Below are 19,887 nucleotides of genomic sequence, written 5' to 3'. Positions count from 1 at the left end.
GGTTGATTTTTGAGGAAAGGTTGAGTAAGTTGGGCCTCTACTCATTGGAATTCAGAAGAATGAGAGGTGATCTTATCGAAATATATAAGATTATGAGGGGGCTTGACAAGGTGGATGCAGAGAGGATGTTTCCACTGATGGGGGAGACTAGAACTAGAGGGCAAGATCTTAGAATAAGGGGCTGCCCATTTAAAACAGAGATGAGGAGAAATTTCTTCTGAGGGTTGTAAATCTGTGGAATTCGCTGCCTCAGAGAGCTGTGGAAGATGGGGCATTGAATAAATTTAAGACAGAAATAGACAGTTTCTTAAATGATGAGGCGTTATGGGGAGTGGGCGGGGAAGTGGAGCTGAGTCCATGATCAGATCAGCCATGATCTTATTGAATGGCAGAGCAGGTTCAAGGGGCCGTATGGCCTACTCCTGTTCCTATTTCTTATGTTCTTGTGTTCTTATTATCCTGTCCATACCCTTGTGGCCCTATTCCCATCCCAACCTTCCTCTTTTTATTTATGTTCTCAGAAAATATTTTACTATTTTGTTTGATGTTCCTTGATAATTTAATTTCATAGTTCCACTTTGTCTTCCTAATTGTTTTTTTGACTTCTCCCATCTCTTTGTATTCTTTCTCCCTTATCATGTTCCCCCCTGCTGTTTATGTACTTAATGTCTATCTCTTTCCTTAACCTGAGTTTTTCCCTTATGGCTTTATTCATCCATGGATTCCCATTAGTGCTTATTTTGGTTTTTTAAGTGGAATATATTTTTTGGGACACTGTTGAACACCATTTTAAATGTTTCCCATTGCTGTTCTACATCATTATTTGCCAATATTATTAATTTTATTTTCCCAAGTTCTATTCTCAGCCCTTCAGAATAAGATTTTCTCCAATCTATTAACCTGGGAGAGGAGAGGTGTTGAATAAGGATCGTGTGAATGACTATGTTCAAGTTTAAAGAGGATATGGGGGGAAAATACATCATAGCCACAAAAAATCTTGTTGGTCTATTCAGTTAGGACCTTGTTGGTGCTGTTCAAGGACAGAAACCAGATTTGGAGGGATTCAAACGGTAATCATGGAGATGAGAACGTATTCAGGGACCTTGGAAAGGAAAGGGTGCTGGAGAGAAGATGGTAGATAGCGAGGAAATAGGGTTTGAGAATGAATGATCTTTTTGAGGATGGGCACAGGGGTGAAGATGGTGATCTTGAAAGTTATGGGGACAATGCCTGAGGAGAAATTGGCTAAAATTATACCCTTATTATCATCTACAAGAGATAGTTAATTATTTAGGAAACCAAAGGAAGTTGCAAAGGGATATTGATGAGAAGGGAAAATGGGCTGAAAAGTGACTCAGATGGAATTGAATGTCAGTGGGGCCAAGTTTCGGCCTGAGTTGCTCCTGTTTTTTTGAAACAACTGGTTTAGAATGGAGTATCTTAGAAATTGCAATTCTCGGCATTTAGTTTGCCCCAGTTCTAGTCAGTTAGAACAGTTTCACTTTGGAACAGAATTCTTTTTCAAAAGGGGGCGTGTCCGGCCACTTATGCCTGTTTTCAAAGTTTAGGCAGTGAAAACGTACTCTAAACTAACTTAGAATGGAGTAAGTGAAGATTTTTGTACGCTCAAAAAAACCTTGCCTACACTTAGAAAATCAGGCGTGGCTTACAAATTAGGCGTAGGGAACGAGGTGGGTGGAGGGGGGGGGAAGGGAAGTAATTAAATTCTACAATCATTCAGCAGTCATACTTATACAAATAAAGATCCAACCTGAATAAAAATTTATAAGCAAAGAAAAGATTAAATAATCCATGTTCCTACCTGTGTGCAACAGCAGCAGCCTTCGAGCTGCTGTGCTTCAGGCAGGCCTTCTATGTTGGAGACAGGCAGGGGTGGTGTCAGTGTCTCGATGGCAGCCCAACAGCGGCAGCAAGCAGTCTTCAAGCTGCGGTGCTTCAGGCAGGCCTTCCTTCCATCAGTGGCTGGCCGGCAGCCGAAGAAACAACACGCACGCAGCTTTCGAGTTGCGAAGGGGGTTGAGGCCTTTCAGCCACGCAATAGGGGTGGCGTCAGTGGCTGGCCGGCAGCCGAAGAAACAACACGCAGCCTTCGAGCTGCGAAGGGGGTTGAGGCCATTCGGCCACGCGATGGGGTGGCATCAGTGGCTCGACGGCAGCCGAAGATACAGCAAGCAGCCTTCGAGCTGTGAGGGGACTGAGGCCATTTGGCCATGGGATAAGGAGAGGCAGCCACATAGACAGTTTTAAACTTAAATTTGCAGAATGGGTGCTGCATTGTCAACACCATGTATTATGCAATGGTTCGCCATCAATTCACTGCATTGAAGAGAATTGATTAGAGCTCACCGCACCAGGAACGTCATAGCCCGTAGGTTGATGGGCAGGAGATCTTACCCACGTCGACAGTATCGAGCCAGGCGCTCGTACCTGGACACGAGCGAGGCTGATTGTGTCAAAAGGCTGCGTTTCCGCAGAGAAGTTGTCGCTTAGATCTGTGATATGCTGAGAGCAGATTTGCAGCCCAGAAGCAGAATGCCAACTGCCCTGTCTGTTGCAGTGAAGGTAACAGCTGCACTTTCTTTCTATGCCTTGGGATCGTTTCAGGCTACAACTGGAGATGTGTGTGCCATCTCTCAACGTGCAATACATGCCTGCGTTTACCAGGTCATGGCTGCACTGTATGCGCGAAGGAATGACTTCATCAATTTCACAATGACCGCACAAGCGATCCATGAGAGGGCTGTGGGCTTCTTCAGGATTGCCGGCTTCCCAAAGGCACAGGGCTGCATTGATTGTACCCACATAGCCTTGCGAGCACCTGTGGAGGAATCTGAGCAGTACCGAAATAGGAAAGGTTTCCACTCTATCAATGTGCAGCTCGTGTGTGACGACAAGCAGCGCATCATGTCAGTCGATGCGAGATACCCTGGCAGCACCCACGATGTGTCCATCCTACGCGACAGCGTTGTATCTGACATGTTTGAGCAGCAGCCAGAAGGGCAGAACTGACGACTGGGAGACAAAGGATACGGCCTGACCACCTGGCTCATTACGCCCCTACGCGTGACACGGACAGAAGCTGACCATCAATACAACATGGTGCACATTGCGACGCGCAGCATCATTGAGAGGGCCATTGGCATATTCCGATGCCTGGACCATTCTGGAGGACAGTTGTTATACTCTCCTCAGATTGTCGGTCACTTCACTGTTGTGTGCTGCATGCTTCATAACTTAGCCATCATGAGGCAGCAGGAGCTGGTAGTGGAACCAGAAGACCTACGTGAGGGTCCAGTGCATGATAATATTACGGAACAGCAGGATGAGGATGATGACGACGATCAGGAAAGCATGCAAGTTTTGCCTGATGCCGGAGCACGAGGTCGGAGGAGGGCCGTCCATCGTGCCCCTTTAACGATTGCTTGAGCCTTGCGCCAGCAGCTCATCTGTGAACGCTTCAACTACTGATGCCTGAGGGCTCTGCGACCACTGTTGCGCATGGACATGTTTTTTCTTTGCAGTTGTTCCTACGTTGTGTTGTGTTAATGGAAGATGATTCAGTTTTAATGAAAAAATATTTTATTGAAAAGTTAACGTCACTGTAATAAAATATTTGTTGTATCAAACTATACTTTTTAATATGACTCTTGAAGATCACTTAAAAACTTGTAAAGTTACAAAAGTTACAAAACAATCTCAATGTGAAAAATCTTACACTCTTAAGATCACTTAGACTTCAAGATCACTTTTTAGATGCAAAATTAAATAAGTTACAGAATGTGAGAGCATTTACACTATAAGATCACTTGAAAACCCTGAGATCACTTATAAGTTGTAAAGTTACAAAACAATTTCAATTTGAAAAACGCTACTATAGCTACATCAAGAACAAGAACAAAAGCAGCAAAGAAAGGCTGCAACCATGTCTCATCCATATCTCAGTGAATGTTCACTTCTTCATGGGGGTGTCATTTGATTGGCTGGGCTATGTGCCCTTATTGCAGCAGCTACCTCAACCAGGCCCTCCCTGATGGCCTGTGCCGACACTTGCATGCCCTCCCTGATGGCCTGTGCCGTAATTTGCATGCCCTCCCTGACGGCCTGTGCCGTCGATTGCACTCCCTCGGACATTCCCTCCCTAAGTTCCCGTGTCATTACTGCTATTTCTCCCGTCAGGACCGTCAACTCTTCACCCACTGCACTGATGCCACCGATGAGCGATCGGGTAAGCTCATTGGTCTCCATACCCAATGCCACAACCTGAGCCGCATCTGTTGCACGCTGCATCTCAGGAGAGCGTGTCTCCAATCTCCTTCTCCTCTGCCTGGGTCTGCCTCGTGGCACCACTACACAGGGAAGCGCGGGCTGGGACTGTGGGACGCTCGGTGTTCCAGACGACAGCACTCGAGTGCGAGCCGTGGGCTGGGATGATGGATGAATGGGTGTAAACTGCTCGATGATATCAGCAGCAGCACTGGGACCCGCAGCGTCGGAATCAAAACCATAGAAGGTGGAACCAGAACCTATGCGAGTGGGAGGCGCAGGCTCGGACGGTAGTGCACTGACTGTAGAATGCTGCATTATACCAGCAGCACCACTGGGACCTGCAACATCGGAATCAAAACCATGTAAGGTAGAACCAAGACCTAAGCTAGGGGTTGAAACTCTGATGCCCCTTGATGGGGGCTCATAAACATTAATTTGGAAGCTCTCCCCTGCAGACATTTTAGTCATCGCTGCCATCATCCAGTCTGGTTCGTCCTCATCTGGTTGTACTGGTTCTTCTTCTGTACCCTCAGGATCCTCAGGGTTGGCAGCAGCATCATCATCATCATCATCATCATCATGTTCTGCAAAATACATCTGAACAGTCAAATGTTTAACAGCAAGGGAGGGGGCCGGGTGGGTGGCATGAGTACTCTCACACATAGCAGGCCAGGCAGCAGGTTGATTTAAAGGGCCACGATGCATTTTCAGGACTTGCCCTCTTCCTCGCGTGCAGGCCCAGCTTGTGCTGTACTGATTGCTTTTCTCCATGTCCGACTCATCATAGCAGCTACCCTTTGTTCCAAGGGTGTCAGTGGATGCAGATTGGGTGTGCCTCCTCCTGTCCGAGTTGCCTCCCTTTTGTTGTGGGCCAATTTCTTCTGCAAAGAGTAAAATATAACTTTTTACAGAGTGTGTCAGTTTGCAAGGTGGGACATACAGATAGCCAGGTTACAATTACGATTAAATTAAAAATGGAAAATATTACTTACACTAACTACTTGACCAAGGTCGTGCCATTTCTTTTTACACCGGCTTCCAGATCTCCTGGTATGCACCACTGCGCAGTAATCTTCTGCAACTTGGTTCCAACGTTTCTTCATTTCTTTTGGTGCCACTTTTATGCAACTTCTGTTGCTGGTATCTAGCTCCTGCCATCTCTGCTGAATTACGTTGACTAATATCTCCACTTCCTCATGCAATAAATTCTTTGTTCTTGGTGAACATTGATCCATTGCAAAGTTGAATTGGCACTCTATTTCTCAAAACACACAGTCCTTAATTTGCATGCACCAATGCAGCACCTGTTCTGCAAGTTTAGCAGTGAAAAGTTGCACTCACTGATTTCAGCAGGTGATTTATTCAACAGTGCTGCTAAAAGCACTCCTTCACACACAAAAATATCACTAAAATTAAATCACAAGCCTTTCCAGAGGCCCACGAGACAAATCTTCACTTTTCCTCCAGTCCCTTTAAAAATGGCCGAGTGCCAATATTTGTTTCACACTGCGCGTGCGTGCACGCTCCAACGTGCGCGTGCACGCTCCAACGTGCACGCGCAGGGTTGCTGGCACAACGTTGCCTTATTTGAATTAGACCCGCCCCCCCCCACTGCTTACAGAATCGGCGCGAGTGTCTGGCTTCGCCCCCAGCTGTGATCTGCGCGCCGCGCCAAGTTGGCTTAGAGCTCCGAGGAGCCGGAGAATCAGGCATTTGTTTCCTGCGCACTTTTGAGCGCGAAGAACAGGCGTCCAGCTCGGGGCTGCGCCGTTCTAGGCGCGGCCTGAAACTTCGGCCCAGTAAGTGTAAGGTGATATATTTTGGTTAAAACAATAATGGTATTAATTTTACTCTAAATAGAAGTTGGCTCTGTACTGTGGAACGGCAGAAGAATTTGGGGTACAGGATTACAGCACATTTAAGGCAACATCTCAGATTGATAAAGCCATTAAAAAAAATGCAATTCTAGGTTTTATCTCGGTATGGAATACAAAAGTTAGAGATAATGATGAGCCTATATAAAACCTTAATAAGATCTCAGTAAAAGTAGTGTATGCAGTATTGGGCTTCACACTATGGGAAGATGTTGAGGCTTTGGAATGGTTGCAACACAAGAGCCTGCCTATGCAAGTAGAAAAAAGGAACATAGGAACAGAAGTTGTAGGTTATTCAGCCCCTCGAGTCTCGATCATGGCTGACCTGTATCTCAACTTCATTTACCTGCCATTGTTCCATATCCCTTAATACCCTTGCCTAACAAAAATCTATCTCAATTTTGAATTTTTCAATTGACCCAGCCTCAACAGCTTTTTGAAGGAGCGTGTTCCTGATTTCCCCTACCCTTTGTGTGAAAACTTGAAAAATTGGATATTTTTTCATTAGAACAATGGAGATTAAGTGGCAATATGAAAAAAGTGTTTAAAATTATAAAAGAATGGGACAGGGTAGATAGAAGTAGACTGTTTCTAGTGGTTGAAGGGTATAGAATGAGATGCCAAAGGTACAAGACTAGAAATGAGTGATTTAGAACAGAGGGCAGGAGAAACTTCTTTGCACAGAGTTGTAAGGTTGTGGAGTTCACTTTCAGGATTAGTGGTCGAGGCAGAAAATTAGATTGTATAGGTGGATGAAGGAAAAGGGGTTGAAGGGAAATGGGACTAGGGTGGATAAATGTGATTAGAACTATTTGCCCATGTGGATGGTAAATGCCAAGGGCAATTTGGGCTGAATAATCTGACTCCGTGTTGTAACTTCTATGTATTTCTGTGATTTCAGACTAAGATCTAGTACAATTTCTGGAATACCCCAGAGATAGATCAGCTGCCCGAGCAGTCTTATTTTATCCTTTCACTATCAAGTGACTGATTCTACTGTGAATGAGGAGTTTAGCTCCTCCCACGTGTCTTGCACAGGCTGATTTCAGGTGTGAGCAGTGTATTCCCTGGAATCTTTTCATACCTTTTATATTAATTGTGATATATATTCATTTTTTCAGTGCCATGCTAGCATTTTACTGTCTCAATGTTAGTAATCCCTTTTCAATGCTTTCACTCATTTCTCCAATTCTACTTTGTATACAATGAATGTTGCCAAAGGTTTGCCTGGGCTTCTCAACCCTCAGTGTTGAAATATACCGTACCAACAAAATGCATAAAAATTTAACCAAATACATACATTTATGCAAAATAGTAATGAGGTTTAAAAGAAGCTCTGTGTTCAAAGTACTGCAGCAGTGGCATTACTGATAAATGTGAGCAGTCCTGAAGTAATGCTGAGACTGTTGTCATCTATGGGAGAGTAACACGGTTCGTTCTTTACTGGAGTAGAGAATTTTGTCGTTCAGAAGAGAATTAACACAATTGGTTGGCTATACAAGCTGGCTTTTATTTTATTGTTTGCCTCTTTTTTGTTCTTTTTCCTGAACAGAGCAGCATTTTCCCGATGTTATGCTGGGTGAAGAATTTCTTACTCTGAATTTGGATCAAGTATGCAGTTTGATATCAAGCGATAAGCTCACAGTTGCCTCAGAAGAAAAGGTACATTTTTTTTCATTTATGGGATAAAGGTTTGAGTTTATCTAAATATAGTCATGCCATGATTGCCACCATAACGTTCCCTGGCACAAATGAACATTCAAGCAGAATTTGACTTGGTATCCAGAAAAGAACTTCCAGGCTTCACAAACTACATCATTATGCCCGTGGTTAAAGTGAGAGAAGATTGACAATGATCTACATATTTCAAGATCTATAGAGTTCTACCATGGTTCCTACTTTCACAAGTCGTTTTTTTTAAACGGATCCATAGGTTTAATTTCCTGACAAAATTGTCAAATACTTAGTAAAATCAATCACATTTACATCGGACATTCCACCACCATTAAATTTCCCTCACCTGAAGCATCACATTCAAAACTGGTTGTCAGGAGACATGCCAACACTTTGCAATCACTTTCCATTTCTCCAATTGGTGACGAAATGGTTTCAAGGTGATTTGTACATTTTTGGACTTCACAAATCTCTGCATCCGAACAAATCTTATTTGGGCTTTTCCTATAACTGGCCCAGTCCATCTTACAGGTGCCACAGATGCAATCCTGAAAACCAGAAAGTTGACAACCCTGAAGATCATGTGGATCACGTGTGAGATTATGGTTGTTTTTCAAACTAAGAATGTCTTTACTTTTACTTTCAGAACTGTAGATGTGAATGCACAATATTTCATTTTCATATTGTAAATGTTCAGAGATGTTTTTTACTTGTAGCCAGCGATTGTTTTTCACATGTTTAAAGTGACTGGTTTATCAACTCAGTCTGACCTGAAGCCACTTGGGTAAATTCAAGTGTTGATTCCTTAGGAAGGGATAGAAACACACACACACACACACACACACACACACACAGACCTCTATCAGCCAGTCACAGAGCTTAGCTTGCTACCTGCCCACTTGGTTGGATGGTGCAGTGAAGTGGGGAAACTAAGGTCAAGTTCACCTTCGGATGCCAGCATAGTGTTTATATATAGCGGATCTGTAATGAATATGATGAATTAAAATGCCAATACAGTATGGACATGAGATGAATTGACATTTTTGAATGATGCTAAATGGGCACCAATAGTTAGTTTTAATAACTAATCCGGGATTATGATAAAATGCATACACCAGAATAAAATCTGTGGGCTAGAATTTCCTAACAATCCGCCAACGCCCGTTTGCTGCCCAAAAGACTGCTAAGATTCCAAAGATTATCGCCGACGAAAACTTCCCCCAAAAAAAGGAAAAAATCCGCCCAGCGGAAAAAAAATAGGCGTTGCACACCGATTCTTGGCGATTAAGGTAAATTTTGGGTCGAATGGGCGATGATTAATAAATTTACTAAAAATTTACCCCGAGGCTGCGGGTTGGGCCTAGGAGGAGAAAAACACTCAAAATATTTTTTCAAAAAACATAACACAAAAAGTCATAAAAACATTATCAGGACCCTTTTATCTTAAATCACTCCAACAGAATGTTTAAATAATTAGTGAAAAAACAATTACTTACCTTTTTCTTGCAGAGCTACTCACCTACTGTCCAGCTCTGCTGATTCTCATGGGTGTTTTTTTTTATACTTACCTACGGGTCACCGCTGAACCAAATATCACGCCATGCGCTCGCCGGCGGTCCGCTCCCCAGCGGTACTTAGGAATCGCCGGCGTAACTCAGCTGGGCAATTTCTCGCGACCCAGTTATTGCCCAAAACCACCGAGAAACCGGGTGGTGAGCCACTGCAAATTCTAGCCCTGTGACTTTAATTTGCTAGTTTATTGCGAATGATTTGGTTGAAGGGATGTCTAGTTTAATGCACTCTGTAAAACAAGCAAGGCCTTTAAATTGCTAGAACAAATAATTTGAGCCAAACTGTGTCACACTTTACCTACCACTTAATATGGGCAATTTGAAAGGATTGGATGACAGTGAGTTAGTATATTGAACTTTCACCTCCAGGAATTTCAAATCCAGCATAGATAAACCCTCTTTAGCTTTGTGTGTCCTACATGAAATGAGTTTGTCATGGCTATGGCACAAAACTGTCCCTAAAATTGCCAATTTTTCTGAGAGATCAAAACGACAGCTGGTGGGGGGAGATAGACTATGCCTTGGCTCAGTGGTAGCAATCTCAGTTCTGAGTCAGAAGGTCGTCAGTTCAAGCCCCATTCCAGAGACTGAGTACATAATCTGGACTGACACTTCAGCATAATACTGAGGGAGTGCTTTATTATCGGAGGTGCTGTCTTTCGGATGATATGTTAAACCGAGCCCTGTCTGTCCCATCAGGTGGATGTAAAAGATCCCATGGCACTATTGAAGAAGAGTTGGGGAAATGTGGCCAATTATTTCCCTTAGTCTTCTGAGTTTGGGTCAGAGGCACATTGATGGGTAGGATTTATGGAACTTTACTTTTCCCATACCCCATATAACCACTTAATCAGCAGTGATAACAGTGGATACTGAAATAGGAAAAAAAGTTCTATTTCCCAGCCATAACAATGACCATCTTGATGAACATGAAAATCCAAAATTAAAAATCAAGAAAAATGGGCAATTTGAGTCTCTAACTTGGAAAAGGTCAAGTGTTAATGAGGTTAAAAAATTTCAACTAACGTAAGAGTACAAAAGCAAGGAAGCTATGATGAACTTTTATAAAACACTGCTTCAGCCTCAACTGGAGTATTGTATCCAATTCTGGGTGCCGTACTTTAGGAAAGAAGTGAAGGCCTTAGAGAGGGTGCAGAAAAGATTTGAGAATGATTCCAGGAATGAGGGACTTCAATTGTGTGAATAGACTAGAGAAACGGGTTGTTCTCCTTACAGCACATAAGGTTAAGAAGAGATTTGATAAGAGGTATTCAAAATCATACGGGGTCTAAACAGAGTAGATAGGGAGAAACTGTTCCAAGTGACGGAAGGGTTGAGAACCAGAGGAGACAGATTTAAGGTGATTGGCAAAAGAACCAAAGATGACCTGAGGGAAAACGTTTGTGGTTATGGTCTGGAATGCACTGCTTGAAAGGGTGGTGGAGGCAGATTCAACTGTGACCTTCAAAAAGGAATTGGATAAGTACTCAAAGGAAAAACATTTGCAGGGCTACGGGGAAATGGCAGAGGAGTGGAACTAGCTGAAATGCTCTTGCGGAAAGCCAGCACGGGCTTGACTGACTGAATGGCCTCCTGTGCTGTAACCATTCTATGATTCTACACAGTTATTAAAAAAATTAAAATGTCTCCTATTCAATCTTGTCTCTGAGTAAAGGTGCAAACTTCAAAACTCCTCTTGGGACCAGCATGAATCATCATTTCTTCAACACCTTAAGTTTCATAGATCTGTAGCCTTTGTAATAATGGGGTTGTCTAAACTGGGTTTAGCTGGTTTTGTCTGGATTCTCCACTTGACCCAATCTGTGAGTGTTTAGTAAAATTGCTAGATTCCTTAGGCAATCGCAGGTTTTGCTAATGGAACTTTAGCGTACAGCTAAATCCAGTTTGAAAATCTCTTCCCTTCAAACTGTGTAATTAATGTCACAATTCTGCTGGCTGCCAGTCACCAAGCCTGTGAAACATGATCCTAATTCTTTTCTATAATTTCGTACTCCTGGGTTGCTGACGATCAACACTATTGCCTGGTTACCAAGGGCTAAGTGCCAAGTCTCAACTGATTATGATGATAGATTGTATAATTGGGATGAACTCATTTACATTGGTGCAAAAAATACGCAACATGGTGGATATAAAGCCAAAGTAACGTCTATTTAACCTTGAGGCTGTATGCTGTACAAATGGAAATGGAGTCTGTTTTCATTCAGAATAGGTGTGCTCATTATTAAGTCAAAGCCTATAAGATTAAAATAGCTCCATGAACATCCCCTTCCTCAATGATGGCGGAGCCCAGCACGGGAGTGCAAAAGAAGTATTTGCAACCATCTTCAGCCAGAAGTGTCAGATGGATGATCTATCTTGGCCTCCTGAGGCCCCCACCATCACAGAATCCAATCTTCAGCCAATTCGATTCGCTCCACGTGATATCAAGAAACAGATGAGCACATTGGATACAGCAAAGGCTAAAGGCCCCAACAACATCCCGGCTGTAGTGCTGAGGACTTGTGCTCCAAAACTAGCCGTACCTCTAGCCAAGCTGTTCCATACAGCTACAACCCTAGCATCTACCCAACAATGTGGAAAATTGCCCAGGTATGTCATGTCCACAAAAAGCAGGACAAATCCAATCTGACCAATTACTGCCCCATCAGTGTACTCACAATCATCAGCAAAGTGATGGAAGGTGTCGTCGACAGGCTAGCAAGCGGCACTTACCAATAACCTGCTCATCGATGCTCAGTTTGGGTTTCGCCAGGACCACACAGCTCCAGACCTCATTACACCCTTGGTCCAAATATGGACAAAAGAGCTGAATTCCAGAGGTGAGGTGAGAGTGACTGCCCTCAACATCAAGGCAGCATTTGACCGAGTATGGCATCAAGGAGCCCCAGTAAAATTTAAGTCAATGGGAATCATGAGGCAAACTTCAATGACTAGAGTCATACCTAGCAGAAAGAAAGATAGTTGTGGTTGTTGGAGGCCAATTATCTCGGCCCCAGGAGATCCGCAGGGCAGTGTCCCAGGCCCAACCATCTTCAGCTGCTTCATCAATGACCTTCCTTCCATCATAAGATCTGAAGTGGGGATGTTTGCTGATGATTTCACAGTGTTCAGTTCCTTTCACAACACCTCAGATAATGAAGCATTCCATGCCCGCATGCAGCAAGACCTGGACAACATTCAGGCTTGGGCTGATAAGTGGCAAGTAACATTCGCGCCACACAAATGCCAGGCAATGACCATCTCCAACAAGAGAAAGCCTAACTACCTCCACTTGACATTCAATGGTATTGCCATCGTCTAATTCCCACCATCAACATTCTGAGAGTCACCAGTGATCAGAAACTTCACTTAACCAGCCACATAAATATTGTGGCAACAAGAGCAGGCCAGAGGCTGGGTATTCTGCGGCAAGTGACTCACCTCCTGACTCCCCAAAGCCTTTCCACCATCTACAAGGCATAAGTCAGGAGTGTGATGGAACACTCTCCATTTGTCTGGATGAGTGCAGTTCCATTAACCCTCACGAAGCTCAACACTATTCAAGACAAAGCAGCCCACTTGATTGGCACCCCATACACCACTTAAACATTCACTCCCTCCAACAACGGCGCACAGTGTGTGCCATCTGCAAGATGCACTGCAGCAACTCGCCACTGCTTAGACAGCATCTCCCAAACTCGCAACCTCTACCACCCAGAAGGACAAGGGCAGCAGTCGCATGGGAACACCACCACCTGCAAGTTTCCCTCCAAGTCACACAGTATCCTTCATCGTGCTGGGTCAAAGTCCTGGAACGCCCTCCGTAACACCACTGAGCGTACCTTCACCACACGGACTGCAGCGCTCCAAGAAGACTGCTCATCACCACCTTCTTGAGGGCAATTAGGGATGGGCAATAAATGTTGGCCTCGCCAGCGACGCCCACATCCCGTGAACTAATTTTTAAAAATTGCAGCTTTTTGGATATGCTGCAGAAGATATAAGTTGTAAACAATGACTATAATCCATAATTTATGAAGATTTAAAAAAGTCAGTCTTCAGATATTTACAATGAACATCAAGATATCAGTTTTGTATTGGTTACTAAGAAAGGAAGTGTTTTTGGTTAGTGACACTTAATGCTACTAAGTTCAAAAAACCTCTGCATAAATGGCTATTACATTACTTTGAGGTCTTCATGCATGACCAGCTGATTTGATCTCCTTCACGTTGCAGGATTCAAAATAGCTTCTATAGCCAATAGCATTACTGTGCTATTTATTACTATTTTAATTGCATTTCAAAGTGCCTGACTGTTGAACAAAATTTAAAAGGTTGAATTTTCTTTGGTCTTGTTCAGTTAACCCAAAATGGGAGTATGTTTCTGACCCATCTGTGTTTCATGGCATTGTGTTTAAAGGGGACTGCTTGTATTTTTATAATTAACATGTTGCGTGTTGCTGGCCAGGCCGGCATTTATTGTCCATCTCAAATTGCCCTTGAGACGGTGGTGGTGAGCTGCCGCCTTGAATCGCTACTCCCACAGTGACTTCGTCGTAGTGGTTTGGTACAACTGGTCGACCATTTCAGAGGGCAGTTATGAGTCAACTACATTGCTGTGGCTCTGGAGTCATATATAGGCCAGACTGGGTAAGGATGGCAGATTTCGTGCAAATCTTCAGCAGTGTAAAGTTCATCTTTATCAAATTTTCTTAGAAAGAAAAACAGATTTCCTTCCCTCAAGGACATTAGTGAACCAGTTGGGTTTTTACGACAATCTGGTAGTTTCATGGTCACCATTCCTGATAGTAGCTTTTTAATTCCAGATTTATTTAATTAACTGAATTTAAATTCCCCAGCTGCCGTGATGGGATTTGATCTTGTGTCTCTGGATTACTAGTCCAGACCTCTGGGTTAATAATTTAGTAACCCCACTACACTACCATACTCCTAAATTGGCAGGGTGGAAATGTTTGAGAAACATTGCCTGAGTTTTACTGATCGGCACCTCCCATAGAAATTATTGAATTCTTACCCCAGCAACACACTTTTGTGATATTTATCAAAATCTGACTCAAACCTTTCAAACAACTCCCTTACTGGTGTTAACTATAACCTATTTGGCCATTACCATCCATTTAAAAAAAATATATATTTTCTTCCACCTTTTAGGTCCCACACGGATTGATTCACTTGATGAATTTTATTATATGTCACTCCAGACACCCTTCCAAAAGATAGTTCCTTTTAAAATTAGCATTGACTTCTATTTTACATTAAAGTGGTCATTTTAAGAATCCTTCCCAAATTCAAGCTCTGTTTTTCTTTCTAAGAAAATTTGATAAAGATGATCTTTACACTGCTGAAGATTTGCACGATTTGAGGTAGACATTGTAAGAAGATAGGAAGCTTTCTGTGGTGAATATTATTTAGGTATGCTTCTCAATGACTGCACAGAAATGTTTTGTGACATATAGGGGGTATGATTAAGAAGTTTGCAGATGATACTAAAATAGGCTGTGTGGTTGATAATGAAGAAGAAAGCTGTGGACTGCAGGAAGATATCAATCTACTGGTCAGGTGGGCAGAATAGTGGCAAATGGAATTTAATCCAGAGAAGTGTGAGGTAATGCATTTTGGGAGGAGTAACAAGGAAAGGAAATACACATTAAATGGTAGGACACTGAGAAGTGTAGAGGAACAAAGGAACCTTGGAGTGCATGTCCACAGATCCCTGAAAGTAGCAAGCCAGGTAGATTAGGTTGTTAAGAAGGCATATGAATGCTTGCCTTTATTAGCCGAGGTATAGAATACAAGAGCGGGGGTGGGGTTATGCTTGAACTGTATAAAACACTGGTTAGGCCACAGCTGGAGTACTACATGCAGTTCTGGTCACCACATTACAGGAAGGACATGATTGCACTGGAGAGGGTACAGAGGAGATTTACGAGGATGTTGCTGGGAGTGGAGAATCTAAGCTATGAGGACAGATTAGAGGGGCTGGATTTGTTTTCATTGGAACAGAGGAGGCTAAGGGAAGACCTCATTGATGTATATAAAATTATGAGGGGCCTAGATATAGTGGATAGAAAGGGCCTATTTCCCTTAGCAGAGGGTCAACAACCAGCGGGCATAACTTAAAGTAATTGGTTGAAGGTTTAGAGGGGATTTGAGGGGAAATTTCTTCACGCAGATGGTTGTGGGGGTCTGGAACTCACTGCCTGAAAGGGTGGTAGAGGCAGAAACCCTCACCACATTTTAAAAAGTACTTGAATGTGCACCTGAAGTACCATAAGCTGCAGGGTTACGGACCTAGAGCTGGAAAGTGTGATTAGGCTGGATAGCCTCTTGTTGGCTGGCATGGACACGATGGGCCGAAATGGCCTCCTTCCGTGCTGTAAACTTCTATGAAGCCCATTTAATCTTTGTTTAGCTCAAGAAATACATCCACTGGAAGGTCATAGCTAGTGTTTAAGCTGCTGTTACCAGCAGTAAAGTTTTATGATTAACTAAGAAAAAGTGACCTGTGTGATTTACTTTGGTTTTCAGTGCATAATACCATTTAGGTTGTGTAGTTAAATGTAGCTTTGGGGACTATTGTGTCTCACATATAGCGTGTCAAGTTCAAGGGCGAGGAAACAGAACCCCCACTCCACATTGCAGATGCCTCATTAGTACAAGCTTTAAAAGCAGACAACCTTTATATTTAATATGATCCACCAATAAAAACATATCTTAGCACTTTAGCTGTCTCAGTTAAAAGAATATTTTGCCGATATGTTAATTCAAGGGAATAGAAAACATACATCTATATAGCGTCTCTCATCCTCACAATGTTCCAAAGTGCTTCAGAATGTCTGATAGGATCTTTGATAATGCAATAAAAGTTGGCTTCTACAGATGTGTCAACATCCTAAAGTGCAATTGGACTATATCTAAATAATGTATCACTCAGTGGATTTACAGCTTTAGTAACTTTCTAAAACCTATCTTTGAAAATGATTGCGGTAGCATTTTTGTTCCTGAACTGAGCAAATTTAACATTTTAAAAATACTCTATCCACTAGTTCTGCAGTATGATGAGTATAATTAAAGTTTCATAGCTTTCTTCCCTCTCCCCATCCATTTTAACTCTTTTTAAAATAAATATTAATTTATGCAATGGAGCTTTCTGCTTAACTTGTTTTTTTTTTCTGTACTAAGGTACTTTTACATTTTCGACCATCTCTCAATATTTCCTACTCTTGTCCAAAGCAAAAGTCTGCTTCCTATGAACTGAGGATTTAATTTATGCACACAATATTTGGGATAGTGAACTGCAGGTTGAACAATAAACCCTTTTACCATTACGATATGAACCCAAACTCCTCTTACCTGTACAAACATCAAACTAACATTGTGTAAATTAGGCAAAACATTTCAAGGCTGACATTGGGAAGTTTATGTGTAAGAATTGCAAGCATGACCATATGTTCTTCTACTCAATGGCAATGTGAGTACAGTTTTAACTTGATACTTTACTGGAATTCTTTGAGAGGTAATTTAAGCGAATGGATAAAGATAATCCAGTAGATGTAGTTCACTAAGATTCTCAAGTTTTTTGAAGCAGTTCCTCATGCGAGGCTAGTAAAACCATAAAAGTAATCTGTGTATGGAGGCGGAAGACGTGGGTATGGTTCTTAATGAATACTTTGCGTCTGTTTTCACAAAAGAGAGGGGCGATGTCGGCATTGCAATCAGGGAGGAGGAGTGTGAAATATTAGATTAAGTAAACAGACTGAGAGGGGAAGAATTAAGGGGTTCAGCAGTTTTGAAAGTGGATATATCCCCAGGCCTGTATCCGAGGTTGTTAAGAGAAGCAGAAGAGGAAATAGCAGAGGCTGTGGCCATCATTTTCCAATCCTCTCTGGCTACAGATGTGGTGCTTGGGAACTGCTAACATTGTACCTTTGTTTAAAAAGAGAGAAAGGGATAGACCGAGTAATTACAGGCCAGTCAGCCTAACCTCAGTGGTGGGAAAATTATTGGAAAAAATTCTGAAGATAAATCTTCATTTAGAAAGACACGGATTAATCAAGGACAGTCAGCATGGATTTGTCAAGGGAAGGTCATGTCTGACGAGATTTAATTTTTTGAGGAGGTAACGACGAGGGTCGATGAGGGTAATGCATTTGATATAATGTTTATGGATTTTAGCGATGCTTTTGATAAGGTACCACATGGCAGACTGGTCACGAAAATAAAAGCCCAAGGGGTCCAAGGCAAAGTGGCAAGTTGGATCCAAAATTAGCTCAGGCAGGAAGCAAAGGGTAATGGTTGATGGGCGTTTTTGTCACTGGAAGGCTGTCTTTAGTGGGGTACCGCAGGGCTCAGTACTAGGTCCCTTACTTTTTGTGGTATAAATCAATAATTTAGATTTGAATGTAGGAGGTATGATTAAGAAGTTTGCAGATGATACAAAAATTGGCTGTGTGGTTGATAATGAAGAAGAAAGCTGTAGACTGCAGGAAGATATCGATGAATTGGTCAGGTGGGTGGAACAGTGGCAAATGGAATTCAGTCCAGAAAAGTGTGAGGTAATGCATTAGGGGAGGGCTAACAAGGCAAGGGAATACACAGTATATGGCAGGACACTGAAGTGTAGAAGAACAGATGGACCTTGGAGTGCATGCCTACAGATCCCTGAAGGTAGCAGACTAGGTAGATAATGTAGTTAAGAAGGCATACGGAATACTTGCCTTTATTAGCTGAAGCATAGAAATAGTGAGGGGCTGGTAAAAAGGGAACAGCAATAATCATGGGTAATTTTAACCTCTATATTGATTGGACAAATCAAATTGGTCAGGGTAGCCTTGAGGAGGAGTTCAAAGTGTACGTAATGGACGGGTTCCTTGAGCAGTATGTAACGGAACCAACCAGGGGGCAGGCAATCTTAGATCTGGTCCTGTGTAATGAGACAGGATTAATAAACAATCTCCTAGTAAAGGATCCCCTTGGAACGAGTGACCATAGCATGGTTGAATTTCAAATTCAGATGGAGGTCGACAAAGTTGGATCTCAAACCAATGTACTAAGCTTAAATAAAGGAGACTACAAAGGTATGCGGGCAGAGTTGGCTAAAATGGACTGGGAAAATAGATTAAAGTGTAGGACGGTTGATGAACAGTGGCGTACATTTAAGGAGATATTTCATAACTCTCAAGAAAAATATATTCCAATGAGGAGGAAAGGGTGTAAAAGAAAAGAGAGCCATCCGTGACTAACTAAAGAAATAAAGGATTATATCTAATTAAAAACAAGGGCATACAAATTGGCCAAAACTAGTGGGAGAACAGAAGATTGGGAAGCTTTTAAAAGCCAGCAAAAAATTATTAAAAAAATGATTAAGAAATGGAAGATAGACTTTGGCCTCAAAATTGGTCCATCCCTTTTTTCGGCGCACTCACCAGAGATGCGCCGACTTTGTGGGCTGAAAAGGGCACCGATAAAATGTCCCCCGATTCTGGTCGCTGTGTTGCCTCTCCTGGGGCTTGGCGCGGCATGGCCAGTCGATTGGGGGCGGAGATGGGGCCCTGCGGCAGAAACAGTGCCGGCAGCTCTCCACATGCAGGTTGGAGTGTGCGCACATGCGCAGTAGCTCCTGCCCCCAGTCTCTGTGTGCTTGCTGCAGCGTGGGACCCGATGCATCCCACCCCTATCCCGAGCCGAGTGGCCTACCGCACAGAACGGCCCGCTGCCTTCCCGGGCTAGAAGGCCACAGCAAGCAGGGTGGGTTCGATCACCGACCCCATGGGGGTAGGGGGTTCCGATCCCCGACCTTTAGGGAAGATCTGATCCCCAGGTGTGTCTGATCTCTGACCCCAGGTGCTGTTCTGATCCTGGAGAGTCTGGTCCCTGACCCCGGGAGGTAGGGTTGTTTGTAAGGGGCGGGCTGAGGTGGGTGAGCTTAGGCGGCTGGGAGAACATAAGAACATAAGAATTACGAGCAGGAGGTACTTCTATTTTTTATTTGGATATTTTGAAAATATTATGTAAATATGTTTTGTCTCTACTGCTTTTATTTTTGTAGTTTAAGCTTTCATGAATGCTTCTGTTGTATAGTAAATTAACTTTGTGAAGTTTGTCAGATGATGTCCTGTATAGCTGTTTGATCCTAATCACATTCTTTAATCAAGTCATTAAGTTCTGCTGGCCTCCAATGTACCTACCTGCGCTGATTTTTAACTCTACGCAAGGGTTTTCACAAGCGGCCACATAGGCTGGCCTAAGTTAGTTTGGAGTAACTATTAAATGGCCAAAATGGGTGTAGGTGGCTGGTAACTTTTGGAAAAAAAACTAAACTAAACTTAAAAAAAAAATCCGTACTAACTCACTTACACTGGCGCAACTTGAATGTGCAAAATGGGGATTTTTTAAGATACTCCAGAAAAATCAAGTTGCTCCAAAAAAAAAACTGAGCAACTCCTGGGCAATTTTGAGCC

The 19,887-nt window shown here is 42.8% G+C and overlaps 1 protein-coding gene across 5 annotated transcripts in view; it reads left to right on the top strand.

The window, feature by feature from the left end:
- LOC139262934 (kelch-like protein 3) overlaps positions 1-19,887 on the top strand; it is a 164,235-nt gene that overhangs the window by 84,404 nt on the left and 59,944 nt on the right. For all 5 annotated transcript variants that reach the window (XM_070878256.1, XM_070878253.1, XM_070878257.1 and 2 more), the window contains exon 6: positions 7,714-7,823. In XM_070878256.1, the coding sequence (XP_070734357.1) occupies positions 7,714-7,823 (110 nt within the window). The remainder of the gene's footprint in view (positions 1-7,713; positions 7,824-19,887) is intronic.

The sequence above is a fragment of the Pristiophorus japonicus genome, chromosome 4 (assembly GCF_044704955.1).
Source record: "Pristiophorus japonicus isolate sPriJap1 chromosome 4, sPriJap1.hap1, whole genome shotgun sequence".
Taxonomy (NCBI): domain Eukaryota; kingdom Metazoa; phylum Chordata; class Chondrichthyes; family Pristiophoridae; genus Pristiophorus; species Pristiophorus japonicus.
This window is presented reverse-complemented; position numbering and strand designations above follow the sequence as displayed.